The sequence below is a fragment of the Mesocricetus auratus genome, unplaced genomic scaffold (genome assembly GCF_017639785.1).
Source record: "Mesocricetus auratus isolate SY011 unplaced genomic scaffold, BCM_Maur_2.0 Super-Scaffold_100676, whole genome shotgun sequence".
Taxonomy (NCBI): Eukaryota; Metazoa; Chordata; class Mammalia; order Rodentia; family Cricetidae; genus Mesocricetus; species Mesocricetus auratus.
The window spans coordinates 187263853-187282295 of NW_024429266.1; the positions used below are offsets into that span (position 1 = coordinate 187263853).

Genomic DNA, 18443 nt, shown 5'->3' on the forward strand with positions numbered 1-18443 from the left:
TCCTTTCACCTCACAGAGCTGGTCACTGTTCACAGTTCACATCTTTTGTCTACAATGGATTCATCAAGAGTCTGTGGCAGTTTGAAGACATCTAGGACCCCAGAGTACAAGCCTGTATCACTCTCATTTCTTCCCTCAGGTAAGTGACTTTATTTCTCCTTTTGGCATTTGAATATCTTCTAGAGTTAAGATTCTCATTATATTTCAGTTTAAAAAATCATTTATTTATTCTTTTTTTCAAAGACAGTTTCTGTTGTTTTTCTTTTCTTTTTTTGTGTGTATTTTTTAAAAATTTAAATTAGAAACAAGCTTGTTTTGCATGTCAATCCCAGTTCCCTCTCCATCTCCTCCTCTCCTGCCCCCCCACTGGCCCCCATCTCATCAGCTTTTTGCTCCCCAGGGAGGGTGAGGCCTTCCATGGGGGATCATCAAAGTTGGTCATATCATTTGGAGCAGGGCCTAGACCCTTCCCTGTGTGTCCAGGCTGAGAGAGTATCCCTCTGTGTGGAGTTGGCTCCCAAAGTCCATTTGTGTACTAGGAATAAAACTGATCCACTATCAGAGGCCCCATAGATTGTCCAGACCTCCAATTGACATCCACGTTCAGTGGGTTTGGAACAGTACTATGCTGGTTTCCCAGCTATCTGTGTGGAGTTCATGAGGTTCAGGTCAGCTGTTTCTGTGGGTTTCTCCAGTCTGGTCTTGACCCCCTTGCTCATCACTCTTCCCTTTCTACAACTGGATTCCAGGTCAGCTCAGTATTTAGCTGTAGGTGTCTGCTTCTGCTTCCATCAGCTACTGGATGAAGGCCCTAGGATGGCATTTATTGGAGAAGGGCATTCAAGGTAGCCTCTCCACTATTGCTTAGATTGTTATTTGGGGATCATCATTGTAGATCTCTAGACATTTCCCTAGTGCCAGATTTCTATTTAAGCCTATAATGACTCCCTCTATGAAGGTATCTCTTTTCTTGTTCTCCTCTAGTCTTCCTCTGACTCAGTCTTCCTGCTCCCTCATGTCCTCCTCTCCCCTCTTCTTCTCCCCTTCTCTTACTCCTAATTCCCTCTCCCCTCCCCACATGCTCCCAATTAGTTCAGGAGATCTTGTCCTTTTCCCCTTCTCCAGGGGACCATGTATGCCTCTCTTAGGGGCCTCCTTGTTTCCTAGATTCTCTGATAGTGTGGATTATAGGCTGATAATCCTTTGCTCTATGTCTAAAAGCCATATATGAGTGAGTAGATACCATGTTTGTCTTTTTGTGACTGGGTTACCTCACTCAGGATGGTTTCTTCTAGTGCCATCCATTTGCCTGAGAATTTCAAGATTCCATTGTTTTTTTCCACTGAGTAATATTCCATTGTGTAAATGCTCCACATTTTCTCTATCCACTCTTCAGTTGATGGACATCTAGGTTGCTTCCAAGTTCTGGCTATTACTAATAATGCTGCTATGAACATAGTTGAAAAGATGTTCTTGTTGTATGAATGTGCATCTTTTGGGTATATGTCTAAGAGCAGAATTGCTGGATCTTGTGGTAAACTGACTCCCGTTTTTCTGAGGAACCGCCTTACTGATTTCCAAAGTGGCTGTATGAGTTTGCAGTAGAGGAGTGTTCCCCTTTCCCCACATCCTCTCCAGCATAAACTTTCATTGGTGTTTTTGATTGTAGCCGTGCTGACAGGAGCAGGATGGTATTTTAGAGTTGTTTTGATTTATTTTTCCCTGATGGCTAAGGATGTTGAGCACTTTCTTTTGTGTCTTTCAGTCATATTAGATTCCTCTATCGAGAATTCTCTCCACTTTTTAATTGGATTATTTGGTGTATTAGTAACTAACTTCTTGAGTTCTTTGTATATTTTGGAAATCAGCCCTCTGTCAAATGTGGAGTTGGTGAGTATCTTTTCCCAGTCTGTGGACTGCCATTTTGTCTTGTTGATTGTGTCCTTTGCCTTACAGAAGCTTCTCAGTTTTAGGAGGTCCCATTCATTAATTGTCGATCTCAGTGTCTGTGCTACTGGTGTTATGTTCAGGAGCAGTCTCCTGCACCAATTAATTCAAGGGTACTTCCTACTTTCTCTTCTAAGAGGTTGAGTGTGGCTGCATTTATGTTGAGGTCTTTGATCCATTTGGACTTAAGTTTTGTGCATGCCAATAGATATGGGTCTATCTGTAGACTTCTACATGCCAGCATCCAGTTATGCCAGCACCATTTGTTGGAGATGCTTTCTTTTTTCCATTATGTAATTTTAGCTTTTTTGGTCAAAAATCAGGTGTCCATAGGTGTGTGGATTAATATCCGGGTTTTCAATTTTATTACATTGGTGTGCTTGTCTGTTTTTGTGTTAATATCTATCTGTTTTTAGGACTATAGCTCTATACTAGAGCTTGAAGTCAGGGATGGTGATGCCTCCTGAAGTTCCTTTATTGTACAGGTTTGTTTCGTCTATCCTGGGTCTTTTGTTTTTCCATATAAAGTTGACTATTGTTCTTTCAAGGTCTGTGAAGAATTATGCTGGGATTTGATATGAATTGCATTGAGTCTGTAGATTGCTATTGGCAAGATTGCCATTTTTACTATGTTGATCCTGCCTATCCAAGAGCCTGGGAGATCTTTCCATTTTCTGGTATCTTCTTTAATTTCTTTCTTTAAAGACTCAAAGTTCTTGTCTTTCACTTGCTTGGTTTACGTTACCCCAAGATATTTTATGTTGTTTGTGGCAATTTTTTAATGTTTAAAAATCCCAGTGAGTGGAAAGGGAAATGGAAATCCACAGTTGGTGATGCAATGATCTAATCAGACCGAAGTAAGAAATCCATGTTTCATCTGAGCAAAGCATTCCTGAGCTGCCCCAGGGGAACAGAAAATCAGGAATCAAGAGGTGGATACAGAAGTGGAGCCTCGAATGGTGTGCTTTTTTTTTCTATTTTTTAGAATTTTATTTAAATTAAAAACAAGTTTGCCTGACATGTCAATCTAAGCTCTCTTACCTTCCCCTCCTTCCCTGGAACACAGTTCTCCCTCACCTCAACTACAGGCTAGGGGCTAGAGGGGACTGAAGACTGAGGTGTGGCCAGACCCTGGGTGATCTTTTCTGGGAGAGCGGGTCGACTCTAGGTGCTGAGCAGGCCCAGGTAGATGGAAACAGAGGGATGTTGGGAGTTGGGACTCAGAGCAGAGCCACCACTCACCTCCAGTACAGGGCAGGGGCCGGAAGGAACTGAAGAGTTTGTGGCAGTTTTAAAGGGTGATGTTTCTCCGATTTCTTTGTCAGCCCATTTATTGTCTGTATGTAGTAAGAATACTGTTTTTTTTTAATTTTATTTGAGTTAATCTTGTATCATGGCACTTTGCTGAAGGTATTTAGCAGCTGTAGGAGTTCCCTGGTAGAATTCTTTGGGTCACTTATGTAAACTATCATATCATCTGCAAATAGTGAAAGTTTGACTTCTTCTTTCCCTTTGATCTCCTTTTGTAGTCTTATTGCTCTAGCTAGACTTCAAGTACAATATTGTAGAGATATGGAGAGATTGGACAGCATTGTGTTGTTCTGGATTTTAGAGGAATCACATTGAATTTCTCTCCATTTAGGTTGATGTTGGCTGTTGGTTTGCTGTATATTGCTTTTATTATGTTTAGGTATGTTCCTGTTATCCTTAATTTCTCCAAGACCTTTATCATGAAGGGGTGTTGGATTTTGTCAAAGGTTTTTTAGCATCTAGTGAGATGATCGTGTAAGTTTTCTTTCTCCGTTTATTTATATGGTGGATTACAGTGATGTATTTTTGTATGTTGAACCATCCCTGCATCCTGGGATGAGTTCTACTTGATCATGGGGCCTGATTTTTCTGATGTGTTCTTGACTTCGATTTTGAAAACAATACAAAGAATCAATGTAACGAAGAGTTGGTTCTTCAAGAAAATCAACAAGATAGAAAAACCTTTCTCCAAACTTACCAATAGGCAGAAAGTGAACTCACAAATTAACAAAATCAGAAATTAAAAGGGGACATAACAATGCACACTGAGGAAATCCAGAGAATCATCTTTGAAAATCTGTATTCCACAAAAATTTGAAAATCTAAAGGAAATGGACAATATTCTGGATAGAGATCACTTACCAAAATTAAATCAAGAACAGATAAGCCATTTAAATAGACCTATAACCCTTAATGAAATAGAAGCAGTCATCAAAAGTCTCCCAACCAAAAAAAGTCAAGGGCCAGATAGTTTCAGTTCAGAATTCTACCAGAAATTCAAAGAACAGCTAATACCAATTCTCTTCAAAGTATTACACACAATAGAAGCAGAAGGGTCATAGCCAAACTATTTTTATGAGGCGTCAATAACCTTGGTACTCAAGCCACACAAAGACACAACTAAGAAAGAGAACTACAGCCCAACATCCCTCATGAACTCTGATGCAAAAATACTCAGTAAAATACTGGCAAATCAAATCCAGGAACACATTATTTATTAATTCTTTTAAATTTCATTTTACATTCCAACCACAGTTCTCCCTCCCAACCCTCCTTCCAGCCCCTACTGCCTCTCCCACAGCCCATCCCTAGTCCATTCCTCCTTATTAGTAAGGGCTCCCATGAGGAGTCAACAAAGTGTGGCACAACTGGTTGGGGCAGGGCCAGGTTCCTCTCCCATGAATTAAGGCTGAGCATGGCATCCCACCATAGGGAAGGGGCCCCAACAAGCTAGCTCATGTACCAGGATTATATTGTAGTCCTACTGCCACTAAGCATAGCCTCTTACCCTAAGGAATGAGCTCCAACAAGCTAGCTCATGTACCAGGTTTGTAATGTGGTCCTACTGCCAGGGTCCCCTCCGATAGTTCAAGCTTCACAGCTGCCTCCTACATATTGAGGGCTTAGTTCAGTCCTCTGGAGTCTCCATAGTTGTAGATCTAGAGTGCATGAGTTTCCACAAGCTTGGCTGAAACATGAACAGAGCTTTCCCTATTCAGTTTCAGTTCTTCCACAGTTATACACAGCTGTCTCTGTAGATTTTTCCAACACGATCTTGACCTCCCTTACTTATATATTCCCTCCTCCATCTCTTCTGTTGGATTCCTGGAGCTCGGCCTGGTGCTTGCTTGTGAATCTCTGCATCTGCTTCCATCAATTACTGGATGAAGGTTCTATGATGATAGGTGGGGTATCCACCAGTCTGATTACAGGGATAAGTCAGTTCAGGCACCCTCTCTACTATTACTAGAAGTCTTAGCTGGAGTCATCATTGTGGATTCTTGGGAGTTACCCTAGTACCAGGTTTCTCCTAACCCCACAGTGGCTCTCTCTATTATGATATCTGTTTCATTGCTCTTCCACTACATTCGACCCGACCACCCCATTCCCTCATGTTCTCACCCTTCTTCCCCTTGCTGCTCATACCCCGAATTTATGCAGTGGATCGCATCTAATTGCCCTTCTCAGGATGATCCATGCATCCATCTTAGGGTCTTCTCTGTGAATTGTTGTCTGGTTATCCTTTTCTTTACATCTAATATCCACTTGTGAGTGAATACATACTGTATTTGTCTTTATGAGTCTGGGTTACCTCATTCAGGATTTTTTTTATAGTTCCATCCATTTGCCCGCAATTTCATGAGGTCATCCTTTTTGACAGCTGAGTAGTACTCCATTGTGCAAATATACCATATTTTCTTCATCCATTCTTTGGTTGAGAGGTATCTAGGTTTCTTCCATGTTCTGGATATTACAAATAAAGATGCTATGAACATTGTTGAGCAAGTATTCTTTGGTATGAGTGTGCATCCTTTGGTATATGCCTAAGAGTGCTATTGCTGGGTCTTAGGCAGACTGATTCTCAATTTTCTGAGAAACTGCATGCTGATTTTCAAAACAACTGCAAGCTTGCACTCCCACCAGCAGTGGAGGAGTATTTCCCTGACTCCACATTCTCTCCAACATAAACTTTCCTCAATATTTTTATTCTGGAATATTTTAGTTTTAAATGATTGCTTTGGGATGGTGAGATGATACCTCAGGTAAAAGTACTTGCTTCACATACCTGACAACCACAATTCAATTCCCAATACCTTTGGTGGAAAAAGAATAACTTCCTAAGAGCTGTTCTCTGATATATACACCTAGTGTGGCATGCACACCCCTGTAGCCACACGCAGAGGCACACACACACACACACACACACACACACACACACTAATTAATTAATTAAAAAAACTATTGCCCCGAAGCAGTGATTCTGTTAGTGTTGACTAGTGAAGGATATCTTGCCTTCAGATAACTGCAACTTCAGACAGAAAAACCTTACACATTGCCATTTTATTCAAGTAGCCTTCATGACACACGGACAGAGCTTCTCCTATTCAGTTTCAGTCACAAGACCCTGAAAAAATAGTAGTTTCCCTATATGAACAGAAGACTGATGTAGAGACACTGCAGACTTGTGGTAAGAGCTTACCCACTCCAGATCCTGATACAGAACACAAGCACTTTTACTCAGCTCTACTGCAGTTGCACCCCTAGCTGTCATTGTTGGATAAAACAACCCTCACCTCTGCCAGAGAGGTTAGTAATTGGAGTGAAAGAAATGTGTAAGACTGAGGTAATACTCAAAGGATAACACGATATATGGGGGTATGAAAAGGGACCGTAAACTGAGGTAGAAAAATATGTCCAATTGTCATGAGATAGTATTGTATTCTGTAACCTTACTAAAATCAATGACATTGCAATGTTTTCAGTTTGACATTATTCTGATATTTTGAAAACTATGCAATTATCAACATTATAGGACTTTTTGTTAGGGACTATTAAATTATAAATGTTACAATCAGGAACGTATCTTAGAGTCATCAAATCAGCTTCATTGTCATCTTTGCATCAGAGTGAGGGGAAAGTGGAGGTTTTGACACTGCTGGGATCATTCTATTTGCTGTCATGATAGGAAGAGGCATTGTTTTATTTTCCTTGTGTTCATGCTTAGGAAAATAATGGGAAAGGTCTTGTTGGAATGGTTGTAAGAAAATGAAGGTTGAACGATCAAGTAGGTTTCATCCCAGGGATGCAGGGATGGTTCAACATACGAAAATCCATCAACGTAATCCACCATATAAACAAGCTGAAAAACAAAAATCACATGATCATCTCACTAGATGCTGAAAAAGCCTTTGACAAAATCCAACACCCCTTCATGATAAAGGTCTTGGAGAGATCTGGGATAACAGGGACATACTTAAACATAATAAAAGCTATATACAGTAAACCAACAGCCAACATCAAACTAAATGGACAGAAACTCAACACAATTCCTCTAAAATCAGGAACAAAACAAGGCTGTCCACTCTCTCCATACCTTTTCAACATGGTACTTGAAGTTCTAGCTATTGCCATACGACAACAAAGGGGGATCAAGGGGATACAAATTGGGAAGGAAGAGGTCAAACTTTCACTGTTTGCAGACGATATGATAGTTTACATCAATGACCCAAAGAACTCTACCAGGGAACTCTTACAGCTGATTAACACCTTCAGCAAAGTGGCAGGCTACAAGATCAACTCAAGAAAATCAGTAGCCCTACTATATACAGATGATAAAAGGGCTGAAAGAGAAATCAGAGAAACATCACCCTTTACAATTGCCACAAACAACATAAAATACCTTGGGGTAACGCTAACCAAACAAGTGAAAGACCTGTATCGTAAGAACTTTGAATCTTTAAAGAAAGAAATTAAAGAAGCCCTCAGAAAATGGAAAGATCTCCCATGCTCTTGGATAGGTAGGATCAATGTAGTAAAAATGGCAATCCTGCCAAAAGCAATCTACAGATTCAATGCAATCCTCATTAAAATCCCAGCACAATTCTTCACAGACCTTGAAAGAACAATAATCAATTTTGTATGGAAAAACAAAAGACCCAGGATAGCCAAAACAACCCTGTTCAACAAGGCAACGTCCGGAGGCATCACCATCCCTGACCTCAAGCTCTATTACAGAGCTATAGTCCTGAAAACAGCTTGGTATTGGCACAAAAATAGACAGGTAGACCAATGGAATCGAATTGAAAATCCGGGTATTAACCCACACACGTACGAACATCTGATCTTTGACAAAGAAGCTAAAAATATACAATGGAATAAAGAAAGCATCTTCAACAAATGGTGCTGGCATAATTGGAGACTGGCATGTAGAAGAATGCGGATCGATCCATGTTTATCGCCATGCACAAAATTTAAGTCCAAATGGATCAAAGACCTCAACATAAATCCAGCCACACTGAACCTCTTAGAAGAGAAAGTGGGTGGTACCTTTGAATGAATTGGTACAGGAGACAGCTTCCTGAACATAACACCAGTAGCACAGACAGTGAGATCAACAATTAATAAATGGGACCTACTGAAACTGAGAAGCTTCTGTAAGGCAAAGGACACAGTCAGCAAGACAAAAAGGCAGCCCACAGAATGGGAAAAAATATTCACTAATCCCACATCTGACAGAGGGTTGATCTCCAAAATTTACAAAGAACTCAAGAAGCAAGTCTCCAAAACAGCAAAGGACCCAATTAAAAAGTGGGCTGCAGAACTAAATAGAGAGTTTTCAATAGAGGAGTCTAAAATGGCTGAGAGGCACTTGAGAAAGTGCTCAACATCCTTAGCCATTCGGGAAATGCAAATCAAAACAACTCTGAGATACCATCTCACTCCTGTCAGAATGGCTAAAATCAAAAACACCAGTGACAATTTATGCTGGAGAGGATGTGGTGAAAGGGGAACACTCCTCCATTGCTGGTGGGAGTGCCAACTGGTTCAGCCACTTTGGAAATCAGTATGGAGATTCCTCAGAAAAATGGGAATAAACCTACCACAAGACCCAGCAACTCCACTCTTAGGCATATATCCAAAAGATGCCCATTCATACAACAAAGATGTCTGTTCCACTATGTTCATAGCAGCTTTATTTGTAATAGCCAGAACTTGGAAGCAACCTAGATGTCCCTCACCCGAAGAGTTGATAGAGAAAATGTGGTACATCTACACAATGGAGTACTATTCAGCAGAAAAAAATAATGGAATCATGAGATTCGCAGGCAAATGGATGACACTAGAAGAAACCATCCTGAGTGAGGTAACCCAGTCACAAAAAGAGAAACATGGCATGTACTCTCTCATATATGGATTTTAGACATAGATCTGGGGAGTGCCAGCCTACAATCCTATGGCCAGAGAGTCTGGGAAACAGAAACTTCATTTAGTGGCGGTTAAGTACTGAGCTGAACTCAAGAAAGCCAGTAACAGAGAGGGAGGACTGATGATCAAAGGGATTAAGACTGGGCTGGCTTAACCCCCAGAAACAGCTGACCAGACAAAGGTTAACTCTTGAATCCCAGGCATCAGCCTGGGAATCCAGCATGGGACTGATCAATACCCCCCTGAATTTGGGTGTCAGTGAGGAGGCCTAGGGAACCTATTGAGCCTTGGGCAGCAGATCAGTACCCATCCCAAGTATACACACGGACTTTGGACTCCCATAGAACAATGTGAGGTGCACTCTCACCCTGAACTCTTGGGGAAGGGTCTAGGCCCTGCCCTATATGAAATGACAGACTATGGACACCCCCATGGAGGGGGGGTTGGGGGGAGGGCACGGGAGGAGGGGAGGGAATGGGAGAGGGACCTGGAACTGACTTGTGAAGCAACCTCGTTTCTTATCTAAATTTAAACTGGAAAAAAAAGAAAGTTATTTGAATGCATGTTAAACATTAATGTAATTTTTGAAAGGTTAAAAATAAATAAATAAATAAATAAAAGAACAAAAAAAAAGAAAAGAAAATGAAGGTTGAGAATGTCAATGAGATTTCCTCAACACTACTATTTGTGATTCCAAATCAGGAGACTAGAAAATTTGTCTACCCTCATTGTCATCATTATCTTACATACCACAGAAACCTAATGAACAAAAGCAATAGAATAACATAGAGGAAAACCTGTGAAGAGAAAACACTGACTCAGTAGTGAAAGAAATGAGAAAACATTGACCAACTAGCTAGACAGCAACCTGCAGGAAATTCACAGCATAGCGATTAGATCTCCCAGTGACAAACAGATAAATACAGAAAGAGGGACACAGGCAGTGACATGATTTGTAGCCAAATGACCAAAATTTTGTTTTGATAGTAGGATGGATAAAATGTGTACAGAGATCATGCATTTACTCAGAAATAAGCACCTACTATGTGTGAAGGGAGCACCACTCTGGATGATGAGGTTGCAGCTGTAAACAAACGGGACTATGCTTTTCCTTGTAGAGTTTATATATAATTGTCTGTGTGCAGTCAGTGAGATTTGAGTACCTGCCTCAGAGACTCTGTGATGCTGAATGCCAGCAAGAAAAAACACTTACATGGAAATTAAGATTTTTGTTTAGAGATGGCATTACATCAAGCAGAGTGATCTAGGCAGACCCTCCTCTGAGATGATTCTGGAGTCATGTTCTGGAAGCTGTTGAGGACTGAGGCTGAGTATCTGAGAGACGAGTCTTCTAGGAAGCTGGGCATGCAAATGCAAAGGGACCACATTCCTGTGATGTTGTAGGGGAACATGCATGCCTGGTGTGGTATGAAGATCAAGTCAGGAGGAGTGATGACAGATGGGAAGGCATTTGGGAGACATTCCATAGGTCCAGATCAGCTTGAGGGGAAAGTCATTGACCTGTCTTGAATAGTGGGGATGACTTAGCATTCTGTGGATACCAAAGAATTCCCGAAGCAGGTACTTCTATAAAACTCATGTTCATGTGACCCCCTTCAATGATTAATGACTGTTCTCTTCAATCTAATCTACTACAGACCAGTCCCAATGAGCCCAACTTCCTGGACAGGATATCTATGCACTTTCTTATATCTTAGGGATAAGAAACAGTGATCTCTCCAGTCACTAAAATAACTTATATTTAGTTAAAATAGATCAAAGAAACACTTTTAGGGAAAAAGAAAGACAAGGAAGGAAAGAAAGAAAGAAAGTAGGAATGAAAGATAGAAAGAAAGTTGGAAAGAAATGAAGGAAAACAAACTACTGTTTATTAAATAGTGCTTTGTGTGTGTATGTGTGTGGTGCCTGTTTGTAAAACAGTGCACACAGAGTGTAGCACTATCTCCAGTTTCAGTCAGTCCACTAGGAGTGTTGGAAATAATCCTTGCACTTAAGGGAGATCTCATGTGGTGACAAACCCACCTCTGATTTTTCTCTCAGATGTACTCAAGAGGATTTAACAAGTGTATTCTTTGTTCATCCTAGATGCCTGTCGGTGCCCACACTGGCACCAGTTGGCTCTGAAACTCAGCTGTGCTGGGCTGATCCTTCTTTTCTTGAGCCTGATTGGACTCAGCGTCTTAGGTAAGTGAAGCAATTGTTTTTGCTTCATAGTTTCCCACAAAAACATTACTCCTCTTTAAAGAATTTGGATACCTTGAACCTAGGGGAAGGTCAATGACATTGAACGTTACAGGACAACAACCCTTGTCCACTGTGGAAACTTCATAATTCTTCCATATTTAATTTTCTTGAGAAACATTATGTGGTGTGTCATATGTGCATTTAGAAAGTAGAAAAATATGTCACAAACATGACAAAATATGATAAAAATTAAGAAAAATAAAAGACTCCCTTTTAAACCTTCTCCTTGCTGTTGAGGTCTGGGGGAGCCTTCATGTTCCACTGCCCACCTCTGCCACTGTCTCAGCCACCTTCATGTAGTGAGGCAAATACTATTTTGACTAAGTCTCTGTTTTTTATTTTACAAATAAAGACTCAGGAGCCAGATGCTGGGGTGAAACCTGCTAGCTCAGGAAGTCAGAGAAAGCAGCTGGCTCACCTTCCTTCTCTTTCTTTTGTTTTGGAATATTCCTTTACATTGTATGAAAATGTGACATTGTTATTGATTTAATAAAGAGCTGGAGGTCCAATAGCTAGGCAGAAAGAGGTTAGGCGGGACTTCACCAGCCAGATGCAGAGATAGCAAGATGGGCAGTACAAAATAAAGGTAATTGAACCATGTAAAAGAACATGGTTTAATTTAAGTTATAAGAACTAGTTAGGAACAAGCCTGAGCTAAGGCCATACTTTCATAATTAATAATAAGTCTCTGTGTCATCATTTGTGTGCTCTCAGACCAAAGAAAAAGCCTGCTACAGCTGTTGTCCTAGAAATAGTTTCTCCTATACCATCTGAAACAAAGTTTCCTCTAACCAGATGTTCCTCCCTTCTACTTTCTGTGCCCCTCTCTCTCTCCAAACTCCCGACTTTCCTTCATTCTCTATGGTTGCTCCAAGTCAACTGGTTGCTTGCTTCATCTTTTGACCTATGGCTAATTTTATCTAAATAATGCAATCTTGGGGTTCATAGTGAGATCAAATATCCTGAAACAGAGAAATAAAGTACATGTTCCACCATTTGCTTCAGCATTTGATTCTCTTTCTGTATTTTCTTTTTAACTAGTGCGAGTCTTAGTGCTAAAATCACCAATAGCAAAATACAGTGTGGCTACTCAAGAGAACAGGACTGAACCAACAGGTAATTGTGTGGCTTGAATTTCCTGGGAATAAGAGGTGATTTTTGATATGTACTGTGAGTTACCTCAATCAATGTTCAAAACATCCCTCCATGAAGACACTAAGTCACCATGGTTTTAACTGACTAAACAGCCATAAAATGTTAAGAACTCATGGAGAGTCACACAGTTTATAATTTCAGGTGCTGGGAACTTCACTGAAAATGTGTGACCTTGAAGTCTATGATCTTAGGTACCTGGACATGCTGCCTCAGGCTGCTGCTGGTGTACATGATCCTTAATAGGCAAATATCAAGTTAAGAAGTTGAATATTTTGTTATTTTAATGAACACATTGAACATTTTACTTTATCTGAAGTTAATTAATAGAAACAAATCATAAAATGAATCCTTTGTCATTAATTTGGATTCCTTGACACATGACAGCATTATCCTTGTTCTAGCACGCTCTGATGAAGCAGCTGCTGTGTGGAGTTGATTGTGGTGCAGCAGGAACAGGGCAGAAATAAACCTGTGTTCTTTCTTACTCTAGGGGGATCAGCCATGCTAAAGTGCCCGAGAGACTGGCATTCATACCGAGAGAAATGCTTATTTACTTCTCAAACTTCTGGACCTTGGTCTGAAGGTCTAACTGATTGCTCTGTGAAAGAAGCCACTTTGCTGATCATTGAAAATGAAGAAGAATTGGTAAGTTTCTCAGTTAGAACATAACACTTTTTAAAAGCTGCATTGGCATCTCTGGACTTTAACCATTTGTCTCTGCTGAGGAAGTGGAGACTTGGATTTTAAACACCCCATAATCTGAGAGAATAATTGAATTCATGATTTAATAACTGAACATATTGGGATAAATCAATTAAAAGTACAAATATAGTGAGATGATTTTCACAAAGAAGAGAGAATTATGCTGATGAGGAGGTAGCATGGACTTCAAGTAGCAGTAACAGTGTTTTAGAAGGTTAGTAGAAGAAAATAGATCATGAGTAAATAGATTGAAGATTAAGTCTCCCACTATGTTTTAATTATAGAGATTCATTCATGCTTTTTCAAAGAGAAAAGGACATCAGTTTTTTATTGGACTAAATTATGTGCCAGTGGAGAAAATCTGGAAGTGGATAAATGGCTCTATCTTAAATCCTGATCTGTAAGTATTAAATGAGATAATTTTAATACTCAGTTCACATCCATGCCATTGAAATTTTAATTTTGTAATTTTAATTAAATATATAAATTCTCAAGAGGGTCAGAATAGGCTGAAAAGGCCGTTTCAAGACTGATTAAAAATTATCATGTGCAAGCAGACATCAACCCTTTATAATTGTGTGTGTGTATGTATGTGTGATTGTATTTATTTTCAGTGGAGTTTTAAAGAACAAGATTAACTTTGTAGGGTTGGAGATAAAATATTTTAAATTTTCCTATCTGGAATACATAGGGTTTTTTCTTTCTTTTTTCACTTTTACACTTCCTATACTTACATATAATTAAAGTTTTTTCTTTTATTTGTTTTCTTTTATTTTTGTATACCTGAGTGTATGTATGTGTATGATGTATTTCGAGAACTCATAAAGGTCAGAAGAGGGCATCAGATTTTCTGGAACAGGAGTTACAGGTGGTTGTAAGCTTCCATGTGGGTACTGGAACTTGAATCTGGGTCCTCTGCAAGAGCAGTAAGCACTCTTTACCTCTCAGCCATCTCTCCATTCCTGCACAGAAACCCTTAAGCAGTACTTCAGAATTGCGGGAAAAAAGTTGCACCACAGTCTCTAGACTGTGTTCACTCTGTATGTTGATTACATTTACTGAGCACCTACTGTGTGCAACTCTTGTCATAAATTCATGTATATCTTAATAGTTTTCCTAAACATTAGTAGGTTATACACCATGTATTTAAAAAATTTATAGCTCAGTAAAATGGATATGCTTTCCACATGGTCACATGACATGTTAGTAGTAGAAAGAGGAGTTTTCACCCCCAATTCCCAAACCTTCTCCCTTTTATACATCATTATGAAGATTCTTGCTGGAAGAATGTTCTCTAGTGAGGGTGAAACTGAAGATTATAGAGTTCTATCAACTGTATCTTTAATGTTTATATGTGTTTATAATGTTTGCTACTGTGTGTTTACTCTGCTTAAACACTGTATAATCAACAGTATCCTTAAAAGTCTAAAGAAAAATAATGGTTGATGTGATAATTATGAGAAAATTCTAAACGCTAGGTTCAACTTTGCTCTTTAGAGTACAAATCATGGGCAGTAACGAAGAAAACAGCTGTGCAGTCATCTCACAGACAGAAGTGTTTTCTGACTTCTGTTCTGCAGACAACCGCTGGATCTGCCAAAAGAAGCTGAAACATGACTCAAACCCTGTGTCCTGACTCCTGACTGCAAAACTCATCTCCATTGCTTTACCTTCCACCCCAGATCTCTGCACTGAACCGTCAAGCCCTCCCAGCACAGTTAGTGGCACAAAGCATGGTTCATAAAACCTCTGTGACTCACAGACGCTCACTTCCAATGTCTTTATTCTGTAAATGTAAATGTACACAGACACAGATGCCATCCTAAGAGAGGTGCTCTATAGGAGGAAGCCCAGGCCAGCAGGGGGCACTGGAGGCCTTGTGTGACTTTTGTTGATCTCCGTCCCTGAGGTCATAGTAGACAACTGCAAAAAACTGTTTGCAAAGTCCTCATCTCTGCCCTCAACTCCAAGCTATCTCATATCTGGGCTGTAGAACCTTGATTAAAGTCTTTGCTCCTGACTGACACCAGAGGCCCAGAGTTGGCAGGGGAAGAGTTTGTTTTTATTGACACCTCCAAAATTCACAATTGACTAATGCTGTGATAATGAGAGTGACTGCAGGTAAATGAGCTCAGTCCATATGATGCCTCCCACCCTGTAGTGATGTACCAGCAGAACCTGGGCTTGTCAGTCTACAGAGCTGTGAGACAGGAGGGTCTCTCCTCCTCCAATTTCCTGTTATGGCAAAAACAACAACAAACTGAATTAATATAATGATTGTCTTTTTCCACTGTTCCAAAGACCTTCCAATTTTTTTTTCTCATCACTTCTTCTACACCTCTCTATAGCTTACTGCTCAAGAACAAATTGTAGGAAGTATGCAGCTGATATCTTGGTTATTTTAATATAAAATAAGTAACATCTTTTCAATCTTCATTTAGAGAAATTAACATAAAATTTATTCTGATAAATATCCTTCCTTCCTTCCTTCCTTTCTTTCTCTATTCCTCCCTCCCTCCCTCCCTCCCTTTTGTTCCTTTCTTTTTTTTTGTTTCTGGTGTTTGGAGACAAAGTTTGTCTGGGTAACCTAACAGCTCTGTCTGTCCTGGAACTTGATTTAGACCAGGCTGGTCTTGAACTCACAGAGATTCACCTGCCTCTGCCTCCTGAGTGCTGGGATTAAAGCATGTGCCTCTTCTGTCCAGCTCTGATGTCTACTTTTATATAAAAAAAAGCACTGACATATTTTCCAGTGTAATAAAAGAATAAGATTGAGTTTATTTTATAAGGAGGCATAAGAAAATTTCTGTTAAACAGGCATCTAATCACTCAATGTCAACTTTAATTACTGTAATTGAAGCATATAGTATGACCCAAATAAAATGTAATTTAAAAATAATATTTACATTAAAATTATTTTATGTGTATGGGTGTTCAGCTTACATGTGTGTATACCATGTGCATGCAGTGCCCTTGGAAAACAGAAGGGGACTTTAGATTACATGGGACTGAAGTTATAGATGGTTACAAGTTGCCATGTGGGTACTGGAATCAAATCTTGGTCCTTTTCAAGAGCAATCAGTGCTACTAACCACAGAGCCATCACAAAATCTCTATATTATTTCTTGTCAGAAATAACTATTTATATTGTTGGTGATCATAACTTTCAAATGTATGAAACATTAAAGAACAATTCATTTTGAGAAAATTCTTGGGATATTAAAAAAATCTAGGAAAGCTGTTCAGAGAAAAGCAGCACTATAAATCCACCATTAAAACAGTGATATTTGCAACTGTTAAGAGAATATAGCTAAGCAGATATGAGCAGGAGGCAGGCAAGGTCATGCTCACCCACCTGTTTCTAGTTAGATACCTTCTGAGCAGGGAGACACTCAAGGACACTACGGCTTTTACCTGTTGGCTGTGTCTTCTGATATTGTAATGCCTCTTTGTGGTTAGACACCCTTGAAGTTACAGTTAGGCTCCTCCTGCCATTTAAGAAATTAAGACACCAGGGGCTTTCCCAATGACCATACTTGCCATCATCAGTGAATATGCCAATGATCAGGGAAGGAAAAACCCTGGGGATGTCTTGTATCTGGAACAATTTCTTTAATATAGGATAGAGGATGTTCTCAAGAGGAGAGCATAAAATGGCATCATGGAATTGAGACCATAAGTAATTTCTCTAAATTCTACCATGCAGAGCTCAGTGGACTACTGCTATCTTCAGCCTGGAGTGTACATTCATTTTGAGGTTCTTTGCTTTGTTAAGCAAGCTTCTGCTCAAGCCATCTTGGGCAATTTTTTTCTGTCAGCAGACATGAATAGCAGAGAAGTTGTCACTTAGTAACAATGACTTGACACCATCAGAACACAAATCAGAGGGGAATATTCTTATAATTGACAATGTGCCTGCAGCCTCTTGAGATTGTGTTGGTACCTGGGTTCTGGTGCTGTTGAAGATGAGATGGGCCCTTCTTAATGGTCAGTTCATCACACATGTTAGAACTGAAATCAAGTAACCCTAACATTAGCAGGAATGTTTTCCCATGACACCTACCCCAAGAAAACAAATTATCTGTCACTTTTGTTTCAGCATTAAGTTACTATTTGATTGGATCCTACTGAGGTCTATTTAAACTATGAAGGTGAAATTCCACCAGGAATCCATGTTTCACTGTACTTCATCAGGCTAAAAATATCAGGACTAGTTGGGATTATTACAGGTGTGCACACTCACCTTTCAGATCTGAGTCAGTGTTTCATGGTGTACTTTACTACTACTACTAGAAACCACAACAAAAGAAGATGTTAGTCTGGTGTTCAAGCATGACCCTCTGCTAATTACCAAGCTAGAGAAGAGATGACTCTTTTGAGGATATGGATCAAAGGAAAACTGCCCACCTTGGCGGGAATGAAAACTCACATGGCTGTCATGAAAAACAACATTTGGGCTCCTCTACTTAAAAGTTAAAAAAATGCATCCATTGCGCCACCAAACAATCTCATTGTCCATATATCCTGAGAAAAATTCTGAAATGTTCTAAAAGTTAATTTTGAAAGTTAGAGGATGAAGGAGGTTTATAATTTTCCATCCTTTTACCCTAAGGTGGTGTCAGTCTTTGTGAGGTGTGTTTCTTGGTCCTATCTTTTAATCCAATCTGCCAGTCTTTTTTCTTTGATTGGGGAAATTGAAGGGTTGACTTCCATGTCATAATTAACAGTCATGCATTAGTCACTTTGATTTAGTAATACTGTTATCTCCCCATTCCTTTCCTAATCATTTTCAAACAGTGGCCTCATGGGTGTGTCTGTCTTCAATATATATATACACATATATATTGAAGGGGATTTATTAGAATGACTTACAAACAGGCTACGGTCCAGAAAATCCTACAGTGGCTGGCTGTCAATGGAAAGTCCGTAAGGCTGGATGTCTCAGTTGGTCTTTGATAGACACTGGAATCATGATGAAGTAGGCTCTAATGCCAGTGAATATATGGAATCACTAGCAAGGATAGAGCAAGTAGGCTAAGAGCAAAAGTTTTCATGTTTTTGTACAGGTTTCCAGCAGAAGGTGTGGCCCAGATTAAAAGTGTGTCTTCCTCCCCCAAGATTCAAATTAAAAGCATGTG

The 18443-nt window shown here is 39.7% G+C and overlaps 1 protein-coding gene across 2 annotated transcripts; it reads left to right on the forward strand.

The window, feature by feature from the left end:
- On the forward strand, nt 1-16204 carry LOC101823425 (killer cell lectin-like receptor subfamily B member 1F). 2 transcript variants are annotated; one of them, XM_021235300.2, is made up of 6 exons: nt 1-139; nt 11290-11388; nt 12490-12564; nt 13094-13248; nt 13590-13705; nt 14803-16204. In XM_021235300.2, exons 1-6 carry the CDS (start codon nt 55-57, stop codon nt 14939-14941), a joined length of 669 nt encoding a protein of 222 aa, XP_021090959.2. In that variant the 5' UTR covers nt 1-54; the 3' UTR covers nt 14942-16204. The 2 variants fall into 2 exon arrangements, with proteins under 2 accessions (XP_021090959.2, XP_040594942.1); XM_040739008.1 differs by having other exon boundaries at nt 14886-16204.
- The last annotated feature ends 2239 nt before the right edge of the window (nt 16205-18443 follow it).